The following is a 16,412-nucleotide window of genomic DNA, read 5'->3' on the forward strand; positions in this document are numbered from 1 at the left end:
TGGGGGTTCATCACTGAAATAAATGAATCTTCAAGTTTTAAGCGTTTCACTGTCAGGAACAATTTAACTCCGTGTCACGTAACGCGCGTCTCCGCTTCTCCTCAGATCACACTATGGGGGCAACACGCTCCGGATGAATCGACCAAAAATAGGGAGGAGTGGTTCTTTTCCTGGTTTTCGCGGTGTGGGTGGCGCCCCCTATCCGTGCCATAGCGCTTCCCCTTCAAACCGAAAGTAAACACGCGTACGTGTCTGGAGACGCGGGGGAGCGAGTGAACGTTGCCATTAAATGGAGGAAAACTGGGTTTGTTCTACACCCCCGCGCGTCAATAGCGAAAACACGACGCTCTCACGCCTTCGTTTGAGTCGCGGTGTCCTGCCGTGTTGTGGGACTACCGGTGTCTCTCGGATCGAAACCCGGAGCGTGTCTTCCTACGACGTCCGACGCCCGTGGATACGGATCGATCCATGGATTCGGACACGGAGGTTGAAAGGTCTGTACGTTAAGCTGCTGATCCAGAAGATGATCGTGTCTCCAAATGTTATGTTTGTACTGTATTTATTTGGCGTTATGCGCGTGTTACTCTGTAAACGTGACCCTTGACGCCTGAGTGCGTATTAGCCATTAAATAAATATGCCTATGAAATAAATGTAAATATGAATTTATAAATGAGTAAATATAGTTCAATGATAAAATACCTAAACAAATTAAAAATTAAATTTGAAAACAATTTTTGTGTTTTTTTTATTTTATTTTAAAAAGGACTTTTTTTTTCAAAAGGCTATTTGTATTAATTTCAGGGGACTTTTATTTCATAATTCCACATCATTTTTTTAAAGGGGACTTTTCCTATTTATCATAATGCCACTTTTATTTATTTCATGCCACGTTTCCCATCCTTAAATGCAAAGGATTTGGGTGTGGTTATGTCATGCATTTTGTGGCAGTCTGAAAGATGCATGTATGTATGTATGTATCCCCTTTTAGGAGGCAAAAAGGGTATGTTATGAATTCAGCAGTTCACATGTTGCTACTTTCATTTACTTTGGTGAAATCGGAGCGTAGTAAAGCAGCGCCACCTTCGCTGAATGCATACGCACTCCTCGGCCGGGTGCACACTTGGCACGACACCGGGCAATAACGCATTGATCAGACACAATGCAAGATGCTGAATTTAATGAATACGCCTTGCAAGCTGTGTTCAGCACACTGTTGATAGGGATGAGTATTCACAAAAACAAAAGAAGAAAAAATAGCACCATCACCTCAATTGACCAAGAAAAGTTATTGATGGAATTCTTCGATTTGCAGTATTCCACCCCACACAGACGATTTTCTTGATTCGCACTTTAATGTTTATATCCGCTATACGTTTCCTAAACCGCCTGTTAAAGACTGGCATGTGTTCCTGCAGGATCTTTAACCGCGGGGGAGTGGACATCGACAGGCCCGAACGCCCTCCTTCAAGTTATGGCTCCATGAGAAGCGACGATGAAGAAGAAGAGGATGAGGATGTTGCCGACGGAAGCACCTCAAAAGCTGTCACCCTGTCCACTAATATGGTCACTCGGTACACCATATTTTCACTTTCATGTTTGATTGTATCAACTTAGGCAGTATGTTTTCCATGATATACATACAGTTTTATTCTGATCAAAAGTGACCCACAACATAATCTTAAATGACCAAGTCCAAATTATGACGATTGGGATGTTACTAAAGCCCTTTTTACACATAGTTCCCGGTAAGTTACTGGGATAACCTTTTGAGCATCGCTAGGGATTTTATGTATTCACACATGCAGCTACATTCTGGAACATTTCCATCTTGCGCTTTTCACACATACGATGATAATGCTGGAATAGATGGGGCAAGGACAGTCTCTGAAACAGGGTTCCCATACCTCAAACAAACAAAAATGTCCAAAAAAATCGAACTGGTCCCTTTCCAGGGGACCTGGTTCCCCGGAACAGTGCGGTCTATCAGTGACCCTCCCCCAGGACGACGAAGCAGTTTACCCCAGAGTACCCCCTCCTCCCTTCCGGAGCACGGGGCCTCGAGCTGCTGTGCTGGCTGGTGGAGGTATAGCCCGGCTTGGCTGTTACGGAGGCTGCTTGGAGGGTGGCCTGGCTGCTGGGCTGCTGGATGGTCCTGGCAGTGGCTGCTGGGCGGAGCCGCTCGCTGCAAGCGGTAACCCACGGTGGTTGCTGCAGCTGCTTCTCCCCCGGTCCTACACTGGACATTCTGGGTGCTGCTGCTGCCAGTCGGGAGAGGGTTGGTGCCGTGGCCGCCCGTTGATCTGCTGGTGGCTCCAGGGTGTCTTCGGACATTTTGCCTGCCACATGTCAGCCGAGTGCCGTTTTAAGGGCCCTCTGGCACAGAGACGCAGGCGATGGGGGTGAGAACACACCAGTTTATTGTAGAGAGTGGGCTAGTTGGAACAAGCCTGGAGCAGATGGATAGCATGTCATGACAAGTGCTCCTCTCCTGTCTATGTGTGGGGATGGTGGTTTTACCTGTGGCTCGTTGATTGATCTAACGATCAACAGGCATACAGCCACCCTGGTCCTGGGCCCCAATTACCTAGACCCAAGACAGGTGTGGCTGCTCAAACCACACCATCCCCACACCACTATTAGCGCTTTGCCGATACCGTATTTGGAATCGACTCCACCCCTACTTCACGTGCTTGTTCTGCTAATGTTACCGCTTCCATTCACAACACAGCCGTTACACAGCCGTCCCGGCATTTTCCCGGTTTCCCCATTACTCCGTCTTGAGGTGGGAAATTGCCGGAACAGATTTTCCGGAATATCGATCCCTGCTCCCATTCATAAATGACACCATTCAGGCATGGTTCCGGAACATTGCGGGGAAAGACTGCATGTGTGAAAGGGGCTTAATATGGGGGACTGTGGAATATTGAGGAATTTAGATATATCACTATATCTGTTTATTAATTCAAAATATCATGTCAAAAAATCTAACTGCAGTTAAATACACTGATAAACACAGTCATTTAAAGTATAATATCGGTTATATGTCAGCCCTTATATCGTTGGAATGTTTTGGCCTACATTACACATTAACTGAATGGAAAGACACCACTGAAAGTTTCTAAACAATATTGTCTAGTCATTCCCGGTGCTAGGTAATTACTGTATAATTATATGTATAATTACTGTATTACAAGGTAATACACCTTATTTAAATTGAGCACTGGTGAGTTTTGAGCAAGGTGCATGCAGATCTGCTGAGGTGTTGGGTTGAGTCTAAACAACTTAGTAAGTAAACAGCCGTTAGAAGGTAAAATGTAAATAGTGATGAACTTACTTGCTGGCCAATATCAAAACAGACAATCCTTTTGAGACCATTTACCGATAACCTGGTCTGACAGAAATTGTTTTACAATGTGCGGGAAATCAAACCCAAATTGTTCATCACATCTTCAATCCTCTGATGAACACAGTGACGCATTGTCAATCATCTCTTTACACATCACATCAACAATGCATTTTCGCCCAAAACTTGATGAAAATGTGTGAATGTTCCGTCTTAATTTGCCAGTTTGCGGCTGCTTCACTCTGCGTCGCTAGAGACCCAGAACACGGGGACCAGCCAGCCGCTCAATCCAGCAGAAGCCTGCGTCATCTACACAGGGTACGAGGGGAAACACGCACGCACGCACGCATGCACACACACTTCTTTGTGAAACCAATGATGCGCAAGATTGCTCCCAAAATTGGACGATTCCACATATTTCAGTTCAGATTTTCTTTAATGATGCATTTATTGCAATTACTTACCCTGTGATCCTTCAGGTTTGGTGAACCGGCGCGCTTTGAGTTAGACCATGAGGAGGAAGAGGTGGAGGAGGATGAGATAGAGGATGAGGACGATGAAAACCTTATTGCCACCACTCCAATACCTTCCTCTCCAGTGGAACTGGAGAACCAGATGCGGAGTGAGGAAGATGAGAGCCGGACTGGCAGGCTGCACCCGGAGCTTGACATGCCCTACGTGTTCATGGTACCTCCTCCAGTGTGTGTGTGTGTGTGTGTGTGTGTGTGTGTGTGTGTGTGTTCGTTCATAACTTTAGGGACGTTGAGTGCAGTTCATGCAGTTGCAATATAATACGACATGAACTAATTCACATCATTGCATTATCCATCGCTCAACACTGGGGGCAGAATTAGTTCCACGAGGCATTGGTCATGACATCTAAATACCAGTAGCAATTAAAAGTTAATATTTTCCCACAAAGAAGTTGTCGCATGTAGCTTTGATTACTACTTATTATTTTAGGCTTAATTAATTCCCTTAAATTCTTAAAGGATAAGCTTTTTGCACATATTTCTTATACACATTTTCTGCTCTTTCTTTGATTCATTCCAGTTTTTTCCACCCTTGTTTTTCCCTTCACTACTTTTTCAAAACTTATTCCCTTGCAGCCCTTCTCTTCAGTGTTGTTTTCTCCTCCTCCGCTGTAATCACGCTTCTCCTTTCTCCTTTCTTTCTTGGCGCAATCCTGCCACCCTGTCTCAGTCGTTTACATTATCCATAACTATTTCCTTTCCTCTCTTTTCTCTCTCCTTTCTCATATATTGTCTCGCTTTAAATTTTTTTTTAACTAACTTTCTGAAGTGGTTCAAGCCGTTCTGCTCCACACCACTCTATCTTTTATTATTAATATTAATATTAATAATAGTGATAATAATAATAAATATAACTGCGGGCAGAAATACAAGAAATACAATACAATTCAATTTATTGTCAATTTTAGTCATGATAGTTACGTATTACATTTTACAGATATTTCCGTAGTCGGGCATCAAACTACACAAATTCTGCCTGATTATGACCCGAATTTGTCTTATTGGACACATTTTGAATTGTCCGGGCATAATAGTTGTCTTCATTCTGTGTAGTTTGACATAATCGGTGAACACCGTGACAAAAGGTCTATCATTTTTCCATTATAGCTATTACAAGTTCTTGAAGTTCTATAAAACAAATCTTTTTGTAGTGACACATTACAAAATTTACAATTCTTCAGTGTTAAATGTTAAACCAGTTGAACATATTTAAGTCAGGTCATTTATTATTTGTAAAATAGAGTGCATTGGGAAATTTTGAGATGAAGATGATGAAAAGTCTGATAATTGTTTCATTAAACAGTTGTCCAAAACATCTGGACAAAATAATCAAACAAAATATCACAGTATTTTTAAAGATCGCACGACAAGTAATAATTGTGTGTTACCTACAATGGTATATAACTTCAATAAAGTTGTGAAATAAAACACAAAAAGACGAGAAGACTTCTCCATGTTTAGTTTTGACTCTGTGGATAGAGAGCAGACCTGTCCCAGACTATCTCAGCGCTCTATGTGCTTCATAACGTAGCAGAAGTTCAGAAATGTATTTTGGAAGCAGTTCAGGAAGCAAGTTTTTATAAAGACAACTTGGCATTTGCTATGTATTTATTTAGAAAAACTAGGCCATCTTAACAAAAGTAATGAAATAAATTATTCACCTTTATTTTCTGTTTTTAACATTTTTTCTACTTTGGTAATATTAGGCAAGGCAAGTTTATTTATATAGCACATTTCAACAACAAGGCAATTCAAAGTGCTTTACATAAAACATCAAAAGCTTTAAGACGAAGTGCAAAGAAACACATTTTAAAAGGTCATAGAATGCATAAAGTAAAAAAAAAAAAAAAGTTACAGTGCAAGATATTAATCATATAAACCTTGTTAACAATCACAAAAGAAAATCACAAATGATCTCCGGTTTGGAGATCTTTTCTTTGTCAACAATTATTTTGCCTATCGGCCGAATAGTGTTTTACCTTGTCAAGGTGATATCTCAGCCCTGGAGAACCGGTCTGGAGATATTTTCTTTGTTAACAACTATTTTGCCTATTACCAGACTAGCGCTTTACTTGTCAAGGCGATATCCTAGCCCCGGAGAACCGGGCTGGATATCCTTTCCTTTGCCTATTCCCCCAAATAGCGTTTTACCTTTTCAAGGCAATATCCTAGCCCTGGAGAAGCATTCTGGATTTCTTTCAGTTATATAAAATTGCTGTTTCAGAGAGGCCAAAGTCCTTATAATACAGTGCGCACAAAGCCGCTAGTATTCACATTTCAACAACAAGGCAGTCCAAAGTGCTTTACATGAAACATGACAAGACCATGTGCAAAATAAACATGTTATAAAAGGAAAGAACACATTATAAAGTTAAGAAATAGAAAACATAGAATGCATAAAAATCAAGTCATATAAGAGACAGTGCAGTGAAAGAATTGAATATTTGGTTTAGTAAAAGGCAGCGGCAAACAGAAAAGTCTTCAGCCTTGATTTAAAAGACGTGAGAGTTGCAGCAGAGCTGCAGTTTTCTGGGAGTTTTTCCCAGATATGTGGTTCACAAAAACCAAACGCTGCTTCTTCATGTTTAGTTTTGACTCCGTGGACAGAAAGCAGACCTGTCCCAGACGACCTCAGAGGTCTATGTGCTTCATAACGGAGCAGAAGTTCAGAAATGTATTCTGGCCCTAAACCATTCGGTGCTTCATAAACCAACAGTAGGGTTTTGAAATCAGTTCTTTGACCGACAGGAAGCCAGTGTGAAGATCTGAGAACTGGAGTGATATGATCCACTTTCTTGGTTTTCGTGAGGACTCGAGCCACAGAGTTCTGAATCAGCTGAAGCTGTCTGATCGATCTTTTAGGGAGACAGTCAAGTCTACTAGAAGATTAATGCATGGACAAGGTTTTCCAATTTCTGCTGAGACGTAAGTCCTTCAATCTTTGATATGTTCTTCCGGTGATAGTAGGCTGACTTTGTAATGTTTTTAATGTAGCTGTAGAAATTTAGGTCCGAGTCCATGACTACACCAAGATTTCTGGCTCGGTTTGTGCCATTTAACACCGATTGAAGCTGAGCGCTGACTCTCAGTCGTGCTCCCTTGGCTCCAAAAACAGTTACTTCAGTTTTGTCATTGTTTAAATGGAGAAAATTGTGGCACATCCCAACATTGAATTATTCAGTGCACTTGCTCAGTGATTGTATTGGACCATAGTCCCCTGGTGATATGGTTATGTAAATGTGTGTGTCACCCGCGTAATTATGGTACCATATTTTAGTGTTTTCCATAATCTGAGCCAGCAGGCGCATTTAGATGTTGAACAGAAGAGGCCCCAGAATGGAGCCCTGGGGAACTCCGCATGTCATTTTTGTCCGCTCAGATGTGTTATTTCCTCGAGGCACAAAATAGCCCCTGTCCTTCAAGTTAATCCAGTTTGGTACTGTGCCAGAAAGTCCCTTCCGGTTTTCCAGTCGATCTCATAATATGTTGTGGTCAACCGTGTCGAATGCAGCACTGACATCCACTAATACTTGGACTTAAATTCATTAAACTGTTGGCGGAATATCAAGCCAGCAGGAGGAGGATACAAGATGTTGTATCATGATCCCCAAAGTTTTTTATGGGTTATAGGATAAAATTGTGTCTTGGTATTTGAATACATTTTTGGTGGACACAGGGACAGCGCATGTCCTGTACCTGATGTGGCAGCACTGTCTGCATGTCTAATTTTCAGAATGTTGTCAGCGAAGAATGAGGCGAATTCAATTGCAGGCCCTGGTGGATAGAACTTCAGAGGCTACTGACACGGGAGGGTTTGTGAGCCCGTCAACAGTAGCGAACAAGGCATGCGCGTTGTTGTTGTTTTTGGCAACGACGTGAGAGAAGGAGGAGCGCCCTGCATTTCTCAATTCCAAATGATAGATGCAAAGTCTCTCTCTAGAGATGTCATAATGAACGCGGAGATTTGTTTTCCGCCACCTGCGTTCGGCTTTTTCGATACTCTCTGTTTTTCCATTCTTTACCGGCGTGCCATTTCTCCGTAGAGATCTTTTCTTACCAGAGACCACCTTCACCTGAGTGGGTTCAACGGCATCGATAACATTTTGTAATTTTAGAATTGAAATGATCTCCAAGCTCGTCTGACTGACACCCAAGAGGAGGCGGGCGGGAAAATGTGGAGTCAGTCCACAGTCATCAAGAACACAACACAGTTCTTTTGGTCCCTTTGTCCTGGAGGGTCATCAACATGGATGTTAAAATCACCCACAATAACTACACAGTCAAAGTCATCAAAAAAGGTTCCACGGTATTTAGCGGACCCGTAAATATTTTGGAACATAGATCGAGGGGAGGAATTCAACTGAAGAGCCACATGTTCAAAAGAAGCAACATTTCCATAAGATGTCTGCTTTCCGTTGAGGGAACCATTGAACAGAATGGCAACTCCACCTCCTTCCTTAGGCACTCGAGTTTCACTCATAAAACCGAAGTCGGGCGGGGTCCACTCGATGAGAACAGCTGCACCATTATCGTGGTCTAACAAAGTTTCAGTTAAAAACATAAGATCAAGGTGGTGCTTGATAATAGGTTAAAGGCATGAGGTGAAAATATTTTTCCTGCCAAACACCTAACGTTTAATAAAGGTAGTTCTCCCTTTTGCAGCTGTCCACGGTTGTGTCCTACCAAGGACAGGGGTTGAAGGGGCGCCATGCCTGGGTGGTAATCCCAGGGTAATGATTTACTCTTCGGCTTAGCACCGAGAGAGTCCCAGGGAGATTTATTACCCGGTACAGTTCCCTCCTGTTTCTTGGTTGTCTTGTTGGTGCTAATTACCCGTGGGTTAGCATGATCTTGTCCACTGTTTTGGGTCCATGGTAAAGTGGTGTCATTCCCACCTAGTCCATTCACTTCCACCTTCACTTCTAACCGGTGAATTTCGGTTTCCACAAAATATTGTCAGTACCTCCAGTAATGACAGTAAATGAGTGACTCCTTATATCCTCACACGGCTTTGTTCCAATTACTGGCACAGAACTTGACTTATCACGTTTACCTTTGCATTCTGTGGGGTGGAATCCATGTCTATACTACTGCACGCTTCGTAGTATTCGTCAACTCGGTCTTGTCGTTGTGTGGCGATAACATCTGTCTGTAGTCCAGTCATTGAATGAATAATTACTATTACAGAGATGACTTTAGATGGATTCATCGTTGTTGTAGTGAGCTACAGAACTACTCAGTGAGTCGTATTTATGCAGTCCAATTTTGATCCTTGCGTGTAAATCAGTAACTGCATACCTCAATGCCTGCTTGATAATTGCATGTATTACCAAAAATAGTAAATAAACATGCATCATTATTATTTAACAGTGATTTCTGAATTGCTCTATCAGGTGGCATAGCTATATTATATAGCGCGGAGCCATAGTGATCTACACCAATACAGCCAGTAAACAGACTGCATATTTTATTTGGAATGTTGTATTAAACATAGTTTGTCTTCTTGGCAATTCTGTTATTGCGATATCATCTCTTCCTGGAACATTATCATTTATTCTACCAGACTTTTTCATCTCCCAATAAAGATTAGTTCCTTTAATCCAAACGTCGTCGAGGTCATTTTGTGTTCATGTGCAAACATTCTTGGTCTTGTTTTTTAAGTATTGCTGTTGAACTCATAGCTGCAAGCTGCTTCTTTCTGGAGTCTCCAAACTGTGAATCATCCTGATTAAATCAAGCTCGTCACACCAATCCGTATGGGGAAACAACATTTATATTTAAAGGCTTCTCATCTACATTAACTTTTTTCATAGATATAATTTCAATATTTACTTTTATTTTTATGTTTTTTACGCCGTTCTTTTTCAGTCTTTTGTCAGTGTGACTGACTTCTAAGGCTGGATGCTTGGACAATTGATTCTTTATCGCCTTAGACTTATGGCTATTTTTTGGCATCTGGAATAAGAAAAAACATAAACTTTGTAATTTTTTTACATGACAAACGCAATAAATACATGTTATTTTGCAAACATAATAAATACATGTTACTTTCAATTTGTACTTTATTGCACTAATTGTGCTAACAAATCTACAATTGAAGAACTCAGTCAAATAGATTTATTGCCTGTAATGTAATGCAGACAACATTTATTGGACATTAACGTTCATTTGGAACTTGACTAATTATGGAAGGACTTGTCACTATTTAACGCCTTCTCCCTTTTCATTTTATGCCCGCTGTGTTTAGCTGTAGGAAGCCACATGTACATGAAGTTTCTTTAAAACAACCGTCTATGTTTGCCTCTAAACCAAAAATGCCTCTATACAAATGAACCGTGTTTCTATCGCACCTTTCATACAAGATTTGCAGCTCAAAGTTCTTGACAGACATATGGGAAGGAATTACTCTGTCTTTCTCTTTTACCTCTCTTGCTGTCTTCCTTCACCCCTGCCACACTACTAGATATCCCACCCACCCCTCCCTCGCTGCTCTCTCCGTCTCACCGCGTCGCTCTAAATCGTTTTTCCTTTTCCCCTCTTGCGCCCGGTAGAACATGCAGAGCGTTCTGTCGGAGCTGCCTGGCGACACGATGACCAACTTCAAGATCCGCTTGTGTCGAGATGAGAGGGAGCTGAACCTGCGGCAGCTGCTGGACGAGGACGACGTCCTGAACCTGGTGGACAAAATGATCGAGGTGCTCGGTGAGAACGCGACGGTGACGGCGGGCGGAGTAAGAGTAGGAGCCACGGCCCGCAGAGGCGGCGGTGTTCGTCCGATACGAAGCGGAAGGCGTTGTAGCCATGCTGTACACTTAACGCAGCAATGACCTGTTTTTGCCCTCTTTTATCAAACAGGTCACGAGAATGCCTTAAAGAGAACCATCTCTTTGCTGCAACTCCTCAGAAAAGTAGAAGAGGCCGCACTGCTGGAGGACAGATGCAAGAGAGGTAACTGTAACTTAGGCAAAGCAGGGACAGATGCAAACAGACGCAACACATATCGATAAAGATATCACTAATACCACTCATCTTACATTCATTGACCGAAATGGCTTTAACTTTCTGCAGAAATGTTAGATTCATAAAATGAATAACGCATGTCAACGCAAAGTAATTTGTATTCACATGCTTTATGTATCTGATAATTGTAAGAATTAAGGAGGCAATTATCTTCCCATTGCTTATATTAAGTATCCGTGGGGAGCAAACAGAAAGCAGATGTATTAATAATTATTCAGAGGAGTCGGTTCAGCCGTAATGAATATTAATGTTTTTTATTTAATTACATTTTCTCTTTCTCATTGCCAACAGTGTTGATCTGCTTCGACCTGAAGCAATCTTTAATCAGAAAACACAAAGTGCTCTTCGAAGGCGTGCCCCGGCAGGGGAAGAATCACCCCCTGGACACCGTCTACGTGGAGCCCCAGATCTCCGCCTGCGGCCGCGGAGGGGTCGACCCCGACCACGAGCTCCGGCCTGCGACGCCCTCCCTGCCCCCACTCCCGGACGCCGACAGCTTCGTGGGAGTGAGCGATCTGTTTCATCTCCGGAAGGGTGACGGAGAGGCCGTGAGGACGGTGGTCACCACGGGGATCCCGGGGATCGGGATGTCGGTCGTGGCCGCTAAGTTCTGCCTGGACTGGGCGGAGGGCCGCACTTGTAAGGTGAAGCGGGTGGATTCTCGTGATAACATAGACACCAGACACTATACAGTGCGGAGACATGCTGTAATCCAGTTCATCGATTCCATGTTTGGATATCCTGCATCTAATTAATATTGTTTCTTAAACCCTCTGTTTTTACAGGATCTACAGTTTGTGATCTCGCTCTCATTCCAGAGCTTGTGGTCACTGCGGAACCTCGAAGCCCTCTCGTCCAAAGAGATGTCCATCGCGGGGCTGATCAAGTATTTCTATCGGGAGTGCCGCGACATGAAATACCTGGAGGAACCTCAGTGCAGAATTCTCTTCGTCATGGACTCATTCGATTATTACCAAGCTGCACTGGACTGGGAGGTTTTTATCAACGCACCAAGCGATTTTTTTTTCATGTAATAGATTTGCTTCTAGGCTTAGGAGGACCCAAACAGATAAACTGCAGATTAAAAAAAAAAGTTGTTCTCTCATGGTCGTTGTTTGGTTCCTCTTGCTAGAGAGCTCCCGTTCTAAGCGACGTCTCCACCCCGGCACATTTGGACGTTCTGGTCATAAATCTGATCCGTGGTACTCTGGTGCCCGCCGCCCAAATCTGGCTCCTGGGGAGACGCGCCGCCATTTCTAAAATACCACCCGCACACATAGACGCCGTTACAGAGATCCAGGGCTTCAGGTATGATTGATCCATCGTCATCTGTCCGATTGTATCCGTGTGTTGGAATAGATCTTAATAAGTTAAAATAGTTAATAAGTTAATAAGTTAAAATAGTTCGATTGATTCCGTCCCCTTTGATCCCCTCCTCACCCCCTCACCCAGTGACGAGATGAAGGATGAGTACCTGAGCAGGCGCTTCCAGGACAAGGGGCTTGCAGCCCGCATCGTGGCCCATTACAAGCGTACGCCTTCCCTCAGGATTCTTTGCCGCCAGCCCTTCGTGTGCTGGATGGCGGCATCGATGTTCCAGCGCTGCTTCAACCACACCGATTATGGGGAGTGCCCGCCTCGGCTCACGCCGTTTTACATCCACACCATGGTCATCCAGACGAACCGTAAACTCCAACGCTGCCACGGATTGATGGAGAACCAAGTGGTGAATAATATTATATATCACTATTACGCTGTTATTCAGTGTTATGGCTCTGGAGGCAAAATAAATCACAAGGCTGCTCCCCTCACTTTCAGAAATGGTCCGATCGGGACCGGTATGTGCTCAAGAGTATGGGGAAGATGGCCCTGACAATGGTGGAGCAGAACACGTGTGTGTTCTTCGAGGAGACCTTGGAGGAGCACGGTCTGGGGGTGGACGAGGTAGCCGTCTACTCCGGCCTCTGCACAGAGCTCCCCACCTCTGCCACAAATGAAAGGAAGGGGTTCTGCTTCATACACCTCACGGTGCAGGTAAACCCCCATCAGATGATAATGGCTGCTTGCGTCCTTCAGAACATCTACACCAAATATATTCCGTAACAAATTCCCGCACTCTGTAAATAAGAAAATAATCTAGGCGCTTTCCCCCCCCCCTTCCTTAAGGAATTCATGGCTGCCGTGTACATCTTCATGATATTCTGTCAGGAGGGAAGGACTGTTCTTTACCAGCCTGTTTGGAGATGGCTGCCCCTCCCCAAGCTCCCCACGCCACAGGGAGAGCCCAGGTCATTGTTGGAGCTGTTCCGCAGCGCCGTGGGGCGAACCCTCGAGTCCCCGACAGGACACATGGACATGGTGTTGCGCTTCCTCTGCGGCTTGTTTTACCGTGGCAAGCACAATGAGATGTTAGGAGCAAAGCTATTCGGCCATCCCATCCCTCCGCTGAGCGGAGTGAAGGAGGTGCAGAAGCTTATGGAAAGGACGATAAAGGATCTGTCCACTAGTTCCCCAACGGAGAGATTGGTCAACCTGAAAGAGTGCCTCAGGGAACTGATCCAGGAAGATGAGTGAGATGGGGGAAGGATTTCCGTGAAGATGACTGGGAAGCATGGTAGACTGCTGTGGTGCAACCAAGAAGATGGAACGGCAAGCTTCGGGCTTCAGGCTGGGTTTTCCTTCTTTGTTGACAGTAACTTTTTGGGGTGTGGGGGTGATGTGGTTAAGCAGCCACCCCTGCAGACCTGCCAATCTGCATGCATCTTGTGTACCAACCACGCAATTCTTGGTCAAAGTGCGCTGGTAAAAAATGGCAGCTGAAACAACGCAAAAAAAAAACGCCACACGCCTCTTAAAGCTTTTGATGTTTTATGTAAAGCACTTTGAATTGCCTTGTTGTTGAAATGTGCTATATAAATAAACTTGCCTTGCCTAATATTACCAAAGTAGAAAAAATGTTAAAAACAGAAAATAAAGGTGAATAATTTATTTCATTACTTTTGTTAAGATGGCCTAGTTTTTCTAAATAAATACATAGCAAATGTCAAGTTGTCTTTATAAAAACTTGCTTCCTGAACTGCTTCCAAAATACATTTCTGAACTTCTGCTACGTTATGAAGCACATAGAGCGCTGAGATAGTCTGGGACAGGTCTGCTCTCTATCCACAGAGTCAAAACTAAACATGGAGAAGTCTTCTCGTCTTTTTGTGTTTTATTTCACAACTTTATTGAAGTTATATACCATTGTAGGTAACACACAATTATTACTTGTCGTGCGATCTTTAAAAATACTGTGATATTTTGTTTGATTATTTTGTCCAGATGTTTTGGACAACTGTTTAATGAAACAATTATCAGACTTTTCATCATCTTCATCTCAAAATTTCCCAATGCACTCTATTTTACAAATAATAAATGACCTGACTTAAATATGTTCAACTGGTTTAACATTTAACACTGAAGAATTGTAAATTTTGTAATGTGTCACTACAAAAAGATTTGTTTTATAGAACTTCAAGAACTTGTAATAGCTATAATGGAAAAATGATAGACCTTTTGTCACGGTGTTCACCGATTATGTCAAACTACACAGAATGAAGACAACTATTATGCCCGGACAATTCAAAATGTGTCCAATAAGACAAATTCGGGTCATAATCAGGCAGAATTTGTGTAGTTTGATGCCCGACTACGGAAATATCTGTAAAATGTAATACGTAACTATCATGACTAAAATTGACAATAAATTGAATTGTATTGTATTTCTTGTATTTCTGCCCGCAGCTATATTTATTATTATTATCACTATTATTAATATTAATATTAATAATAAAAGATAGAGTGGTGTGGAGCAGAACGGCTTGAACCACTTCAGAAAGTTAGTTAAAAAAAAATTTAAAGCGAGACAATATATGAGAAAGGAGAGAGAAAAGAGAGGAAAGGAAATAGTTATGGATAATGTAAACGACTGAGACAGGGTGGCAGGATTGCGCCAAGAAAGAAAGGAGAAAGGAGAAGCGTGATTACAGCGGAGAAGGAGAAAACAACACTGAAGAGAAGGGCTGCAAGGGAATAAGTTTTGAAAAAGTAGTGAAGGGAAAAACAAGGGTGGAAAAAACTGGAATGAATCAAAGAAAGAGCAGAAAATGTGTATAAGAAATATGTGCAAAAAGCTTATCCTTTAAGAATTTAAGGGAATTAATTAAGCCTAAAATAATAAGTAGTAATCAAAGCTACATGCGACAACTTCTTTGTGGGAAAATATTAACTTTTAATTGCTACTGGTATTTAGATGTCATGACCAATGCCTCGTGGAACTAATTCTGCCCCCAGTGTTGAGCGATGGATAATGCAATGATGTGAATTAGTTCATGTCGTATTATATTGCAACTGCATGAACTGCACTCAACGTCCCTAAAGTTATGAACGAACACACACACACACACACACACACACACACACACACACACACACTGGAGGAGGTACCATGAGCACGTAGGGCATGTCAAGCTCCGGGTGCAGCCTGCCAGTCCGGCTCTCATCTTCCTCACTCCGCATCTGGTTCTCCAGTTCCACTGGAGAGGAAGGTATTGGAGTGGTGGCAATAAGGTTTTCATCGTCCTCATCCTCTATCTCATCCTCCTCCACCTCTTCCTCCTCATGGTCTAACTCAAAGCGCGCCGGTTCACCAAACCTGAAGGATCACAGGGTAAGTAATTGCAATAAATGCATCATTAAAGAAAATCTGAACTGAAATATGTATAGACGCTTTTTTTGAGACTCGGTTCTTGACGAGTCAGTCAGTTAAACGAGTCGTTGGGACAAGAGTGAGAAGAGTCGGCCATTTATTATTATTAAACAAAAATTTCAATCGTTGCAATTTTTTTTGGAATACAAGTACCCTATAAATTTAATAGAAAGGTATATTTGGTCTAAAAAGTGAAAGAGAAAGCTTGAACTTGACATTTCCATGTTAGTTATATGTTGTGTCCAGTTACAGGTTCCATTATACTGAAACTTGGGAGACAGTCCCATTTTCTATTTATTGTAACTCTGTGACTGTTCCGTGTTGTAATTTATTTTTTTGGAACTCAAGGACAGTTTCAAGTTCTATTATTGTTCCATAGTGAATAATGAACAATAGTAAACACACAGTGTCAAAATCAGCAATCTCACCATTGTAATAACTGAAAATTGCAGCAGTAGTCCCTATGTGCAGCTGTCCTATCACTTGAGCATGATCAGATCACATGATGTATTTGTCATTGACGTACAGCAGATATACTGCTACCCCCCCCACACACACACACAGACACACACACACACTCGGAGAGCCTCTGTCATGACGTGTGTCCATCTGCTCCAGGCTTGTTACGTGATGCCGCTCTCTACAATGAACTGTGTGTTTGCAACATCTGCCTGTGTCTCTGTGTCGGAGGGCACTGAAAAACCCCCACTCAGGTGGCGTGTGGAACAGGTGTACGGTCACCTCTGACCCCGGCCCCAGTTACCTTGA

The 16,412-nt window shown here is 42.7% G+C and overlaps 1 protein-coding gene across 1 annotated transcript; it reads left to right on the plus strand.

Annotated features, from left to right (window-relative positions):
• The first annotated feature begins 254 nt into the window (after window positions 1-254).
• On the plus strand, window positions 255-14,658 carry LOC307235375 (NLR family CARD domain-containing protein 3-like). Its single transcript, XM_080007453.1, has 12 exons — window positions 255-494; window positions 1,417-1,572; window positions 3,570-3,662; window positions 3,824-4,031; window positions 10,429-10,579; window positions 10,733-10,825; window positions 11,189-11,541; window positions 11,683-11,892; window positions 12,030-12,205; window positions 12,350-12,623; window positions 12,716-12,931; window positions 13,064-14,658. Exons 1-12 carry the CDS (start codon window positions 469-471, stop codon window positions 13,469-13,471), a joined length of 2,364 nt encoding a protein of 787 aa, XP_079863579.1. The 5' UTR covers window positions 255-468; the 3' UTR covers window positions 13,472-14,658.
• The last annotated feature ends 1,754 nt before the right edge of the window (window positions 14,659-16,412 follow it).

This window comes from Zeus faber (assembly GCF_960531495.2).
Source record: "Zeus faber genome assembly, chromosome: 9".
Lineage (NCBI taxonomy): Eukaryota > Metazoa > Chordata > Actinopteri > Zeiformes > Zeidae > Zeus > Zeus faber.

Bases quoted from the DNA above. Each gene is read 5' to 3' on its own strand.
- LOC307235375 (XM_080007453.1), top strand. From the start codon at position 469: ATGGATTCGGACACGGAGGTTGAAAG. The intron at 4,032-10,428 runs GTACCTCCTCCA...TGCGCCCGGTAG, and splicing joins ACATGCCCTACGTGTTCATG to AACATGCAGAGCGTTCTGTC. The intron at 12,206-12,349 runs GTATGATTGATC...CCCCTCACCCAG, and splicing joins ACAGAGATCCAGGGCTTCAG to TGACGAGATGAAGGATGAGT.